The sequence below is a fragment of the Protomyctophum parallelum genome (genome assembly GCF_964188405.1).
Source record: "Protomyctophum parallelum genome assembly, chromosome: 13".
NCBI classification, from domain to species: domain Eukaryota; kingdom Metazoa; phylum Chordata; class Actinopteri; order Myctophiformes; family Myctophidae; genus Protomyctophum; species Protomyctophum parallelum.
In genome coordinates, this window is record NC_139708.1 from 468,550 (window position 1) to 481,212 (window position 12,663).

General features: G+C 43.0%; 1 protein-coding gene across 1 annotated transcript; it reads left to right on the forward strand.

Moving 5' to 3' along the window:
• Nucleotides 1–1,404: 1,404 nt before the first annotated feature.
• LOC310869602 (uncharacterized protein) lies at nucleotides 1,405–12,305 on the forward strand (the record flags this gene model as incomplete). The annotated part of the gene is made up of 4 exons (XM_083780416.1): nucleotides 1,405–1,474; nucleotides 10,958–11,046; nucleotides 11,140–11,241; nucleotides 11,839–12,305. 4 exons carry the CDS (start codon nucleotides 1,405–1,407, stop codon nucleotides 12,205–12,207), a joined length of 630 nt encoding a protein of 209 aa, XP_083636542.1. The 3' UTR covers nucleotides 12,208–12,305.
• Between the last annotated feature and the right edge of the window lie 358 nt (nucleotides 12,306–12,663).

The window sequence follows — 12,663 nt, forward strand, 5'->3', positions numbered from 1 at the left end:
CGCTCTGCATGGTCACCTCAGCAGCGCTGCCGGCCCCGCCCATAGGTTCCCAGAACTCAGTGTCAGTACTACCTCTAAAGCAGGGCCGGAAAAAGGTTCTGAGAACCTGGTCTGAAACCGTGCCGTACCGCGCTGTGCGCTGTGGAAACAAACCCAGAACTAAAAAAAATAGGTTCAGGTTCTGGAAAGTTCTGGTTCCACCTTTCTAGTGGAAAAGGGGCCTTAGTTTTGTAAAAGTGCTCTATAAATAAAATGTACTTACTTACTTACTTTAGCTATTTGTTTTGTTTTGTTTTGTTTTTTGGTATCCCAGTGAATCAATGACTAGTGACCACTCATTTTCAACATTTTACTGTCATTAATATACCTGTTGTGGAAATAATAATAAAAAGTCACCCCATTCAACAGTGTTGCCTTGAACTGGAGGTCTGAAGAAAATCAGTAACAGTAACAAGTACATCTCAGTGACATCACAAAGCTGTACTTCATATTGTTACTGTTTTTTGTCAGACCTCCAGTTCTAGGCAACACAAAATGGGTCATGACTTTTTATTATTTCCAGTTTTCCACACAACTCCATAGAAAAATGTTGAAAATGAGTGGTATTCCCCTTTAAGCAATAACACCTTTTTTCAACAGATAATCAAGTGCAGCAAGTGCCTATATAAAGTGTCTATGAATACTCAAATGTGCTTTACATGGTGGGGCATAAGAAAACAAATACAAACTCCGCCGTGCGATTAAATGCGTTACGTTTTTTAACGCGTTAATTGTTCTGGTTAATTAATCTCAATGAATTAATTAAACTGAAGATCAAAGTGCTTTTTCAAAGCAGAAGCAACTACAACTGTATATAACTATTATTCATGGATTACTGAAAGAGAAAAATAGCTTTTTAAATTGCCAATCAGGCACTGCCAGTGGGCCGGATTGTATGCAAAGTACACTTTTCACAGTCAGTTTGCAGTCTGCACACACAGATCTCCATGTGGGACACAGGCTGACAGTTAACCCATTCTGACCGGGCACCCATTTTGGTGTTGGCATCATGTTATGCTTTAGCTATTGAAAAATAGCAGATCTACAAGCTCGTATCGCGCCACCGAGTGGCGCGATACGAGCTTGTAGATCTGCTATTTTTAAAAAAATCGAAGAACGACTGACATTTTTTAGAATCTGATCTCAGGTCAGAATGGGTTCATCAGACCAGTGTGTGTCCGGCGGAAACCTCGTTATGAATCTGATCTCAGGTCAGAATGGGTTAACGTAGGCCGGTGGCCGACTGCGACGGGCACGTACACGTTTAGTAATATTATAATGCACAATAAAGTGAGGACGAATTATATGAAGATACAATTAAAGTGGGTGAATTTGTCCTTTAATTCCTTAGTTCCAGACCAGACTATGGAACCCAGAGTGCAGGTGGAGAGCAACTCTCCATCCAGGGCCAAACCTGGAGACCTCCAGAACTTCAGTAAGTTCCATCTTTAATTGTTTAATTATCTAATTCTCTATTTCAGTTACAATAAATGCAACACGTCTCTCTACCTATGTCTGTGATCCACATATCTCGAGAACCCCGCCCCCCCCCCCCCCCCCCCCCATTCACCCATTCACCCATTCACCCATTCACACACACACCTTTACATAGACTGTGCATTACATTCACACACACATTCACACACCTTTAAATAGACTGTGCATTACATGCACCCATTCACACACACATTCACACACCTTTACATAGACAGTGCATTACATTCACCCATTCACACACCTTTACATAGACTGTGCATTACACACACACACATACACACACCTTTACATAGACTGTGCATTACATTCACCCATTCACACACACATTCACACACCTTTACATAGACTGTGCATTACATTCACCCATTCACACACCTTTACATAGACTGTGCATTACATTCACCCATTCACACACACATTAACACACCTTTAAATAGACTGTGCATTACACACACACACACACACACACACACACACACACACCTTTAAATAGACTGTGCATTACATTCACGCATTCACACACACATTCACACACCTTTACATAGACTGTGCATTACATTCACCCATTCACACACCTTTACATAGATTGTGCATTACATTCACCCATTCACACACACATTCACACACCTTTACATAGACTGTGCATTACATGCACGCATTCACACACACATTCACACACCTTTACATAGACTGTGCATTACATGCACGCATTCACACACACATTCACACACCTTTAAATAGACTGTGCATTACATGCACCCATTCACACACCTTTACATAGACTGTGCATTACATTCACCCATTCACACACCTTTACATAGACTGTGCATTACATTCACCCATTCACACACCTTTACATAGACTGTACATTACATTCACCCATTCACACACCTTTACATAGACTGTGCATTACATTCACCCATTCACACACCTTTACATAGACTGTGCATTACATTCACCCATTCACACACCTTTACATAGACTGTGCATTACATTCACCCATTCACACACCTTTACATAGACTCTGTGCATTACATTCACCCATTCACACACCTTTACATAGACTGTGCATTACATTCACCCATTCACAAACCTTTACATAGACTGTGCATTACATTCACCCATTCACAAACCTTTACATAGACTGTGCATTACATTCACCCATTCACAAACCTTTACATAGACTGTGCATTACATGCACACATTCACACACACATTCACACACCTTTACATAGACTGTGCATTACATTCACCCATTCACACACACATTCACACACCTTTACATAGAGTGTGCATTACATTCACCCATTCACAAACCTTTACATAGACTGTGCATTACATGCACGCATTCACACACACATTCACACACCTTTACATAGACTGTGCATTACATTCACCCATTCACACACACATTCACACACCTTTACATAGACTGTGCATTACAGTCACGCATTCACACACACATTCACACACCTTTACATAGACTGTGCATTACATTCACCCATTCACACACACATTCACACACCTTTACATAGACTGTGCATTACATTCACACATTCACACACCTTTACATAGACTCTGCATTACATTCACCCATTCACACACACACCTTTACATAGACTGTGCATTACATGCACGCATTCACACACACATTCACACACCTTTACATAGACTGTGCATTACATTCACCCATTCACACACACACCTTTACATAGACTGTGCATTACATTCACGCATTCACACACACATTCACACACCTTTAAATAGACTGTGCATTACATTCACCCATTCACACACACATTCACACACCTTTAAATAGACTGTGCATTACATTCACCCATTCACACACACATTCACACACCTTTAAATAGACTGTGCATTTCATTCACCCATTCACACACCTTTAAATAGACTGTGCATTACATTCACCCATTCACACACACATTCACACACCTTTAAATAGACTGTGCATTACATTCACCCATTCACACACCTTTACATAGACTGTGCATTACATGCACGCATTCACACACACATTCACACACCTTTACATAGACTGTGCATTACATTCACCCATTCACACACACATTCACACACCTTTACATAGACTGTGCATTACATTCACCCATTCACACACACATTCACACACCTTTACATAGACTGTGCATTACATGCACGCATTCACACACACATTCACACACCTTTAAATAGACTGTGCATTACATGCACGCATTCACACACACATTCACACACCTTTAAATAGACTGTGCATTACATTCACGCATTCACACACACATTCACACACCTTTACATAGACTGTGCATTACATTCACACATTCACACACACATTCACACACCTTTACATAGACTGTGCATTACATTCACCCATTCACACACACATTCACACACCTTTAAATAGACTGTGCATTACATTCACCCATTCACACACACATTCACACACCTTTAAATAGACTGTGCATTACATTCACCCATTCACACACACATTCACACACCTTTACATAGACTGCATTACATTCACACATTCACACACACATTCACACACCTTTACATAGACTGTGCATTACATTCACCCATTCACACACACATTCACACACCTTTAAATAGACTGTGCATTACATTCACGCATTCACACACACATTCACACACCTTTACATAGACTGTGCATTACATTCACACATTCACACACACATTCACACACCTTTACATAGACTGTGCATTACATGCACGCATTCACACACACCTTTACATAGACTGTGCATTACATTCACACAGACATTCACACACCTTTACATAGACTGTGCATTACATGCACGCATTCACACACACATTCACACACCTTTACATAGACTGTGCATTACATTCACGCATTCACACACACATTCACACACCTTTACATAGACTGTGCATTACATTCACCCATTCACACACCTTTACATAGACTGTGCATTACATTCACCCATTCACACACCTTTACATAGACTGTGCATTACATTCACCCATTCACACACACATTCACACACCTTTACATAGACTGTGCATTACATGCACGCATTCACACACACATTCACACACCTTTACATAGACTGTGCATTACATTCACCCATTCACACACACATTCACACACCTTTACATAGACTGTGCATTACATGCACGCATTCACACACACATTCACACACCTTTACATAGACTGTGCATTACATTCACCCATTCACACACACATTCACACACCTTTACATAGACTGTGCATTACATTCACACATTCACACACACATTCACACACCTTTACATAGATTGTGCATTACATTCACGCATTCACACACACACATTCACACACCTTTAAATAGACTGTGCATTACATTCACGCATTCACACACACACATTCACACACCTTTACATAGACTGTGCATTACATTCACGCATTCACACACACATTCATACACCTTTACATAGATTGTGCATTACATTCACCCATTCACACACCCATTCACACACCTTTACATAGACTGTGCATTACATTCACGCATTCACACACCTTTACATAGACGGTGCATTACATTCACCCATTCACACACCTTTACATAGACTGTGCATTACATTCACGCATTCACACACACATTCACACACCTTTACATAGATTGTGCATTACATTCACCCATGCACACACCTTTACATAGACTATGCATTACATTCACCCATTCACACACCTTTACATAGACTGTGCATTACATTCACCCATTCACACACACATATATATTGTGCTTTACATTCACCCATTCAAACACACATTCACACACCTTTACATAGACTGTGCATTACATTCACCCATTCACACACACATTCACACACCTTTACATAGACTGTGCATTACATTCACACATTCACACACCTTTACATAGATTGTGCATTACATTCACGCATTCACACACACACATTCACACACCTTTAAATAGACTGTGCATTACATTCACGCATTCACACACACACATTCACACACCTTTACATAGACTGTGCATTACATTCACGCATTCACACACACATTCATACACCTTTACATAGATTGTGCATTACATTCACCCATTCACACACCCATTCACACACCTTTACATAGACTGTGCATTACATTCACGCATTCACACACCTTTACATAGACGGTGCATTACATTCACCCATTCACACACCTTTACATAGACTGTGCATTACATTCACGCATTCACACACACATTCACACACCTTTACATAGATTGTGCATTACATTCACCCATGCACACACCTTTACATAGACTATGCATTACATTCACCCATTCACACACCTTTACATAGACTGTGCATTACATTCACCCATTCACACACACATATATATTGTGCTTTACATTCACCCATTCAAACACACATTCACACACCTTTACATAGACTGTGCATTACATTCACCCATTCACACACACATTCACACACCTTTACATAGACTGTGCATTACATTCACCCATTCACACACACATTCATACACCTTTACATAGACTGTGCTTTACATTCACCCATTCACACACCTTTACATAGACTGTGCATTACATTCACCCATTCACACACCTTTACATAGACTATGCATTACATTCACCCATTCACACACATTCACACACCTTTACATAGACTGTGCATTACATTCACCCATTCACACACACATTCATACACCTTTACATAGACTGTGCTTTACATTCACCCATTCACACACCTTTACTTAGACTGTGCATTACATTCACCCATTCACACACCTTTACATAGACTGTGCTTTACATTCACCCATTCACACACCTTTACATAGACTGTGCATTACATTCACCCATTCACACACGCATTCACACACCTTTACATTCATGCGGTAATTCAAGATTCAACATCTGAGTCAGTGTCAGAGAACACATTGTAGCCGTCTGTCTGTCTGTGTCCCTTTCATGCCCATATATATGGAGTTATCTTTATCCGTCTGTCTACCTGTGTCTCCATATATGGAGATATCTGTGTATGTCAGTCTCTGTCCTTTCATGCCCATATATGGACATTTTGGTTGGATGTGGCGGTTCTGGATAAGTGCATTTAACTACTTGGTGACGGGCAGCGCACTCCCCTGACAGGAAACGCTGCCAGAGATCACGCTTCTAGTGGAAGTGGGCGGAGGGAAACATTTAACTGACGGACCACAGTGGAAGCGAGCGTTGCCTGGCGACGGGGTAGATATTAGCGAGGCCAATCTGACTCAATAAAAACCCTAAAATCACGTTAGTCATGTCAATGGCAACCAATGTGCTTAACATTGGAGTGAAGGGAACCTTTTCACCGACGGACCATTTCCTGTTTATCGATTGCCTAGCACAGGGTGGTTCAGAAGTACTTTTACTTAAGTACTGTACTTAAGTACAATTTTGAAGTTTGTGCTTTACTTGAGTATTTCCAATTTCCAGTACTTTTACTTCTACTCCACTACATCTCAGAGCCAACATTTGTACTTTTACTCCACTACAATTATTTGAAAACTTTAGTTACGTTGGTGATTTTAATTTTGATTAGAAAACATACATTATTGATGCCGATACTTTTGCACTTTTACTCAAGTACATTTTCAATTCCGTACTTTTACTTGTAAAGGAGTAGTTCTAAATTGCAGTATTGGTACTTTTACTTAAGTAAAACAATTGAGTACTTTTTCCACCACTGAGCGTGATGTAACTCAATGTGATTATTGATCATCAGAGTTGGGTGTAACGAGTAACGGAAAATCTCGTTACTGTAACGACACTACTTTGGTCGGTAACGAGTAATATAACGACACTACTCCTCCAAAATTGATAATCACACTATACAGTTACTGGTCGCTGCAGCGCTGCAGTTACTCCTTACTTAGCCTCGGTACCAGGCTTTCACTTTGTTGGTGCAAAAATGTAAAGCCTGGAGGAACGCATTGGCCGCTCTGGTCTAAATGTAAAGCCTGGAGGAATGCATTGGCCGCTCTGGTCTAAATGTAAAGCCTGGAGGAACGCATTGGCCGCTCTGGTCTAAATGTAAAGCCTGGAGGAACGCATTGGCCGCTCTGGTCTAAATGTAAAGCCTGGAGGAACGCATTGGCCGCTCTGGTCTAAATGTAAAGCCTGGAGGAACGCATTGGCCGCTCTGGTCTAAATGTAAAGCCTGGAGGAACGCATTGGCCGCTCTGGTCTAAATGTAAAGCCTGGAGGAACGCATTGGCCGCTCTGGTCTAAATGTAAAGCCTGGAGGAACGCATTGGCCGCTCTGGTCTAAATGTAAAGCCTGGAGGAACGCATTGGCCGCTCTGGTCTAAATGTAAAGCCTGGAGGAACGCATTGGCCGCTCTGGTCTAAATGTAAAGCCTGGAGGAACGCATTGGCCGCTCTGGTCTAAATGTAAAGCCTGGAGGAACGCATTGGCCGCTCTGGTCTAAATGTAAAGCCTGGAGGAACGCATTGGCCGCTCTGGTCTAAATGTAAAGCCTGGAGGAACGCATTGGCCGCTCTGGTCTAAATGTAAAGCCTGGAGGAACGCATTGGCCGCTCTGGTCTAAATGTAAAGCCTGGAGGAACGCATTGGCCGCTCTGGTCTAAATGTAAAGCCTGGAGGAACGCATTGGCCGCTCTGGTCTAAATGTAAAGCCTGGAGGAACGCATTGGCCGCTCTGGTCTAAATGTAAAGCCTGGAGGAACGCATTGGCCGCTCTGGTCTAAATGTAAAGCCTGGAGGAACGCATTGGCCGCTCTGGTCTAAATGTAAAGCCTGGAGGAACGCATTGGCCGCTCTGGTCTAAATGTAAAGCCTGGAGGAACGCATTGGCCGCTCTGGTCTAAATGTAAAGCCTGGAGGAACGCATTGGCCGCTCTGGTCTAAATGTAAAGCCTGGAGGAACGCATTGGCCGCTCTGGTCTAAATGTAAAGCCTGGAGGAACGCATTGGCCGCTCTGGTCTAAATGTAAAGCCTGGAGGAACGCATTGGCCGCTCTGGTCTAAATGTAAAGCCTGGAGGAACGCATTGGCCGCTCTGGTCTAAATGTAAAGCCTGGAGGAACGCATTGGCCGCTCTGGTCTAAATGTAAAGCCTGGAGGAACGCATTGGCCGCTCTGGTCTAAATGTAAAGCCTGGAGGAACGCATTGGCCGCTCTGGTCTAAATGTAAAGCCTGGAGGAACGCATTGGCCGCTCTGGTCTAAATGTAAAGCCTGGAGGAACGCATTGGCCGCTCTGGTCTAAATGTAAAGCCTGGAGGAACGCATTGGCCGCTCTGGTCTAAATGTAAAGCCTGGAGGAACGCATTGGCCGCTCTGGTCTAAATGTAAAGCCTGGAGGAACGCATTGGCCGCTCTGGTCTAAATGTAAAGCCTGGAGGAACGCATTGGCCGCTCTGGTCTAAATGTAAAGCCTGGAGGAACGCATTGGCCGCTCTGGTCTAAATGTAAAGCCTGGAGGAACGCATTGGCCGCTCTGGTCTAAATGTAAAGCCTGGAGGAACGCATTGGCCGCTCTGGTCTAAATGTAAAGCCTGGAGGAACGCATTGGCCGCTCTGGTCTAAATGTAAAGCCTGGAGGAACGCATTGGCCGCTCTGGTCTAAATGTAAAGCCTGGAGGAACGCATTGGCCGCTCTGGTCTAAATGTAAAGCCTGGAGGAACGCATTGGCCGCTCTGGTCTAAATGTAAAGCCTGGAGGAACGCATTGGCCGCTCTGGTCTAAATGTAAAGCCTGGAGGAACGCATTGGCCGCTCTGGTCTAAATGTAAAGCCTGGAGGAACGCATTGGCCGCTCTGGTCTAAATGTAAAGCCTGGAGGAACGCATTGGCCGCTCTGGTCTAAATGTAAAGCCTGGAGGAACGCATTGGCCGCTCTGGTCTAAATGTAAAGCCTGGAGGAACGCATTGGCCGCTCTGGTCTAAATGTAAAGCCTGGAGGAACGCATTGGCCGCTCTGGTCTAAATGTAAAGCCTGGAGGAACGCATTGGCCGCTCTGGTCTAAATGTAAAGCCTGGAGGAACACATTGGCCGCTCTGGTCTAAAAGTGGGAGTCAACCCTTCCGGGTGGGCGTCGCTCCAAATGATGTGACGTAGCGCTGCACTAGGGGGGAGAGGAGGGGCCAGGGGTGACGGACAGATCGATGAGATCCAATCAGGGTGCGCGTTTTTCTGAGCCGCGACCCGCCCCTCTAGACCAGAAATGTCTAGCGTTAGCTCAGGCTACTCGTTACTTAATTGCGTCATGTGGCTGCTTTCAGCAGTGTTGCTTTGGACTTGGAGAATAATGCACACAACGGAGATGAGCTGAACATGAACAGTAATGGTGCACTGGAGTCGCGGACTAGAACATGTCAAACTGGTGTCAGATCAGCAGCAGCACAGCACTTTCCGTTACTGTCGTGGACTCGTAGGGTGGCCAGACGTCCGGTTTTAGACCCAGCTGTCCTCCTCCCACCTCAACCTCTGGCCGGACACATCATTGTCCGTTTTTTTTTGGTGATATAGCCTACAGTGCTTGCGTCGTCTCTGTATTAAACTCTCCGCAGCAGCACTGCTCTGCTCCACACAGCGAGCCAGTCTCCCACTGTCACAGAGACGGAGCAGACATTGGGGTGTTGCCATGCCCGCTTATTATAAGCGACTTTGGGCTTGTTTTATAATAGCCTAGTCAGGCTTCTTTTGGGCTTGTTTTCATAGACATGGCTGCTTGTTTCTCTTCCAAAACCTGGCAACACTGCCAGCTGGGAGGGTCGGTTTGTTTGTTGTAGAATGTGTGCAGAGTCACAATCACTAGTTAGTTAATGCAGAGATAAATAAACCAAATATGCCGACATGAAAAACTACATTTAATGAGCATGGAGCAGGGAACTCCACATCATAAAGAAAGGGATCCTAAAGCACTGTGAACATATAGGCTACTGATTTCTCTCAGTCTCATTACTTTTATTTGAATATATTTGATTTGATTGATTGAATAATTGATTAGAAGTTTGCATAGAAACAGTTTTACACGGTCAAGAGAACCACTGCACTAGACCGTTTTGGAAAGGCCCATTTTGTTTTATTCCTCCACAACCTGGTAAAGAGCATAAAGAAATATCTTGTGTATGTCCTCCTTATTAGGATTATAAAGATTTGTTAAGTGGTAAATTATGTGACCATGCGACAGGCGATGTTATGGAGTAACGCAAAAGTAATGTAACGAGTAATGTAACTAGTTACTTTCTCCAGGGAGTAATAAAGTAATGTAAGGCATTACTTTTTTCAAAAGTAATATGTACTATGTAGTGTATTACTTTTATGAGTAACGGACCCCAACTCTGTTGATCATGAAGCTCTAACCAGGTGTTATTATTGATCATGAAGCTCTAACCAGGTGTGTTTTCTGTTTCAGAAACCTGTCCTACTCCGTCTTCAGTTAAAGCAAAACGTTACTGCTGCGACCAGTGTGGAAAAAGCTTCCCTTCACTTTCCGGACTCAAAGTACACCAAATAATTCACACTGGAGAGAAGCCTTACAGCTGTGACCAATGTGGGAAAAGCTTCACTTCACTTTCACATCTCAAACAACACCAGAGAATTCACACTAGGGAGAAGCCTTACAGCTGCGACCAATGTGGAAAGAGCTTCAGTGTAGTTTCCCTTCTCAAACAACACCAGAGAATTCACACTGGAGAGAAGCCTTACAGCTGTGACCAATGTGGGAAAAGGTTCACCGATATGTCTAATCTAACAACACACCAGAGAATTCACACTGGAGAAAAGCCTTTCGGTTGTGAAACATGTGGGAAGTGTTTTACTCAGAGTAGCAGCTTAAATATTCACCAGAGAATTCACACTGGAGAGAAGCCTTACAGCTGTGACCAATGTTGGAAAGGGTTCACCAATAGTGGTGATCTAACAAACCACCATATAATTCACACAGGAGAAAAGCCTTTCAGCTGTGAACAATGTGGGAAAAGGTTCGGCAGAAGGTCTCAACTAACAACACACAATAGAATTCACACTGGAGAAAAGCGTTTCAGCTGTGACCAATGTGGGAACGGGTTCCCCAGAAGGTGTGATCTAGCAAAACACCATCGAATTCACACTGGAGAAAAGCCTTACAGCTGTGACCAATGTGGGAAAAGCTTCAGCCAAATTTCCAATCTCAAATTACACCAGAGAATTCACACTGGAGCAAAACCTTACAGCTGTGACCAATGTGGGAAAAGGTTCACCAGTACGTCTGATCTAACAAGACACCATGTAATTCACACTGGAGAAAAGCCTTTCAGGTGTGACCAATGTGGGAAAAGGTTCGCCAGAAGGTCTGATCTAACAAAACACCATAGAATTCACACTGGAGAAAAGCCTTACAGCTGTGACCAATGTGGACAAAGCTTCATTCAAATTGCCAATCTCAAAAAACACCAGAGAATTCACACTGGAGAAAAGCCGTACAGCTGTGACACATGTGGGGAAAGCTTCAGCCAAATATCTAACCTCGAAAAACACAAGAAGGTTCACACTGGCGAGAAGCCTTTTGGTTGTGAAACATGTGGGAATAGTTTTACTCAGTATAGACACTTAAAAGTTCACCAGAGAATTCACACAGGAGAAGCCTTAAAGCTGCGACCAATGTGGGAAAAGGTTCACCAATAGGGGTGATCTAACAAAACACCATATATTTCACACTGGAGAAAAGCCTTACAGCTGCGACCAATGTGGGAAAAGCTTCATTTCAGTTTACAATCTCAAAATACACCAGATAATTCACACTGGAGAAAAGCCTTACAGCTGCGACCAATGTGGGAAAAGCTTCATTTCAGTTTACAATCTCAAAATACACCAGATAATTCACACTGGAGAAAAGCCGTTCAGCTGTGACACATGTGGGAAAAGCTTCAGTCAAATGGCTAACCTCAAAAAACACACAAAATGTACCCACAGAATCTAATCTTTTCAGTTTAAAGCTCCATCTGATTGGAACAACTTGTCTGTTTCTTTGAGATCAATTACATCATTTAACATGTTCAATGCTTCTTTGCTTGTAGACCTGAAACCCATTTGTACTTGTTTTAGATTTTTGGAGAGATATTTGTACTTTAATGCTTGATT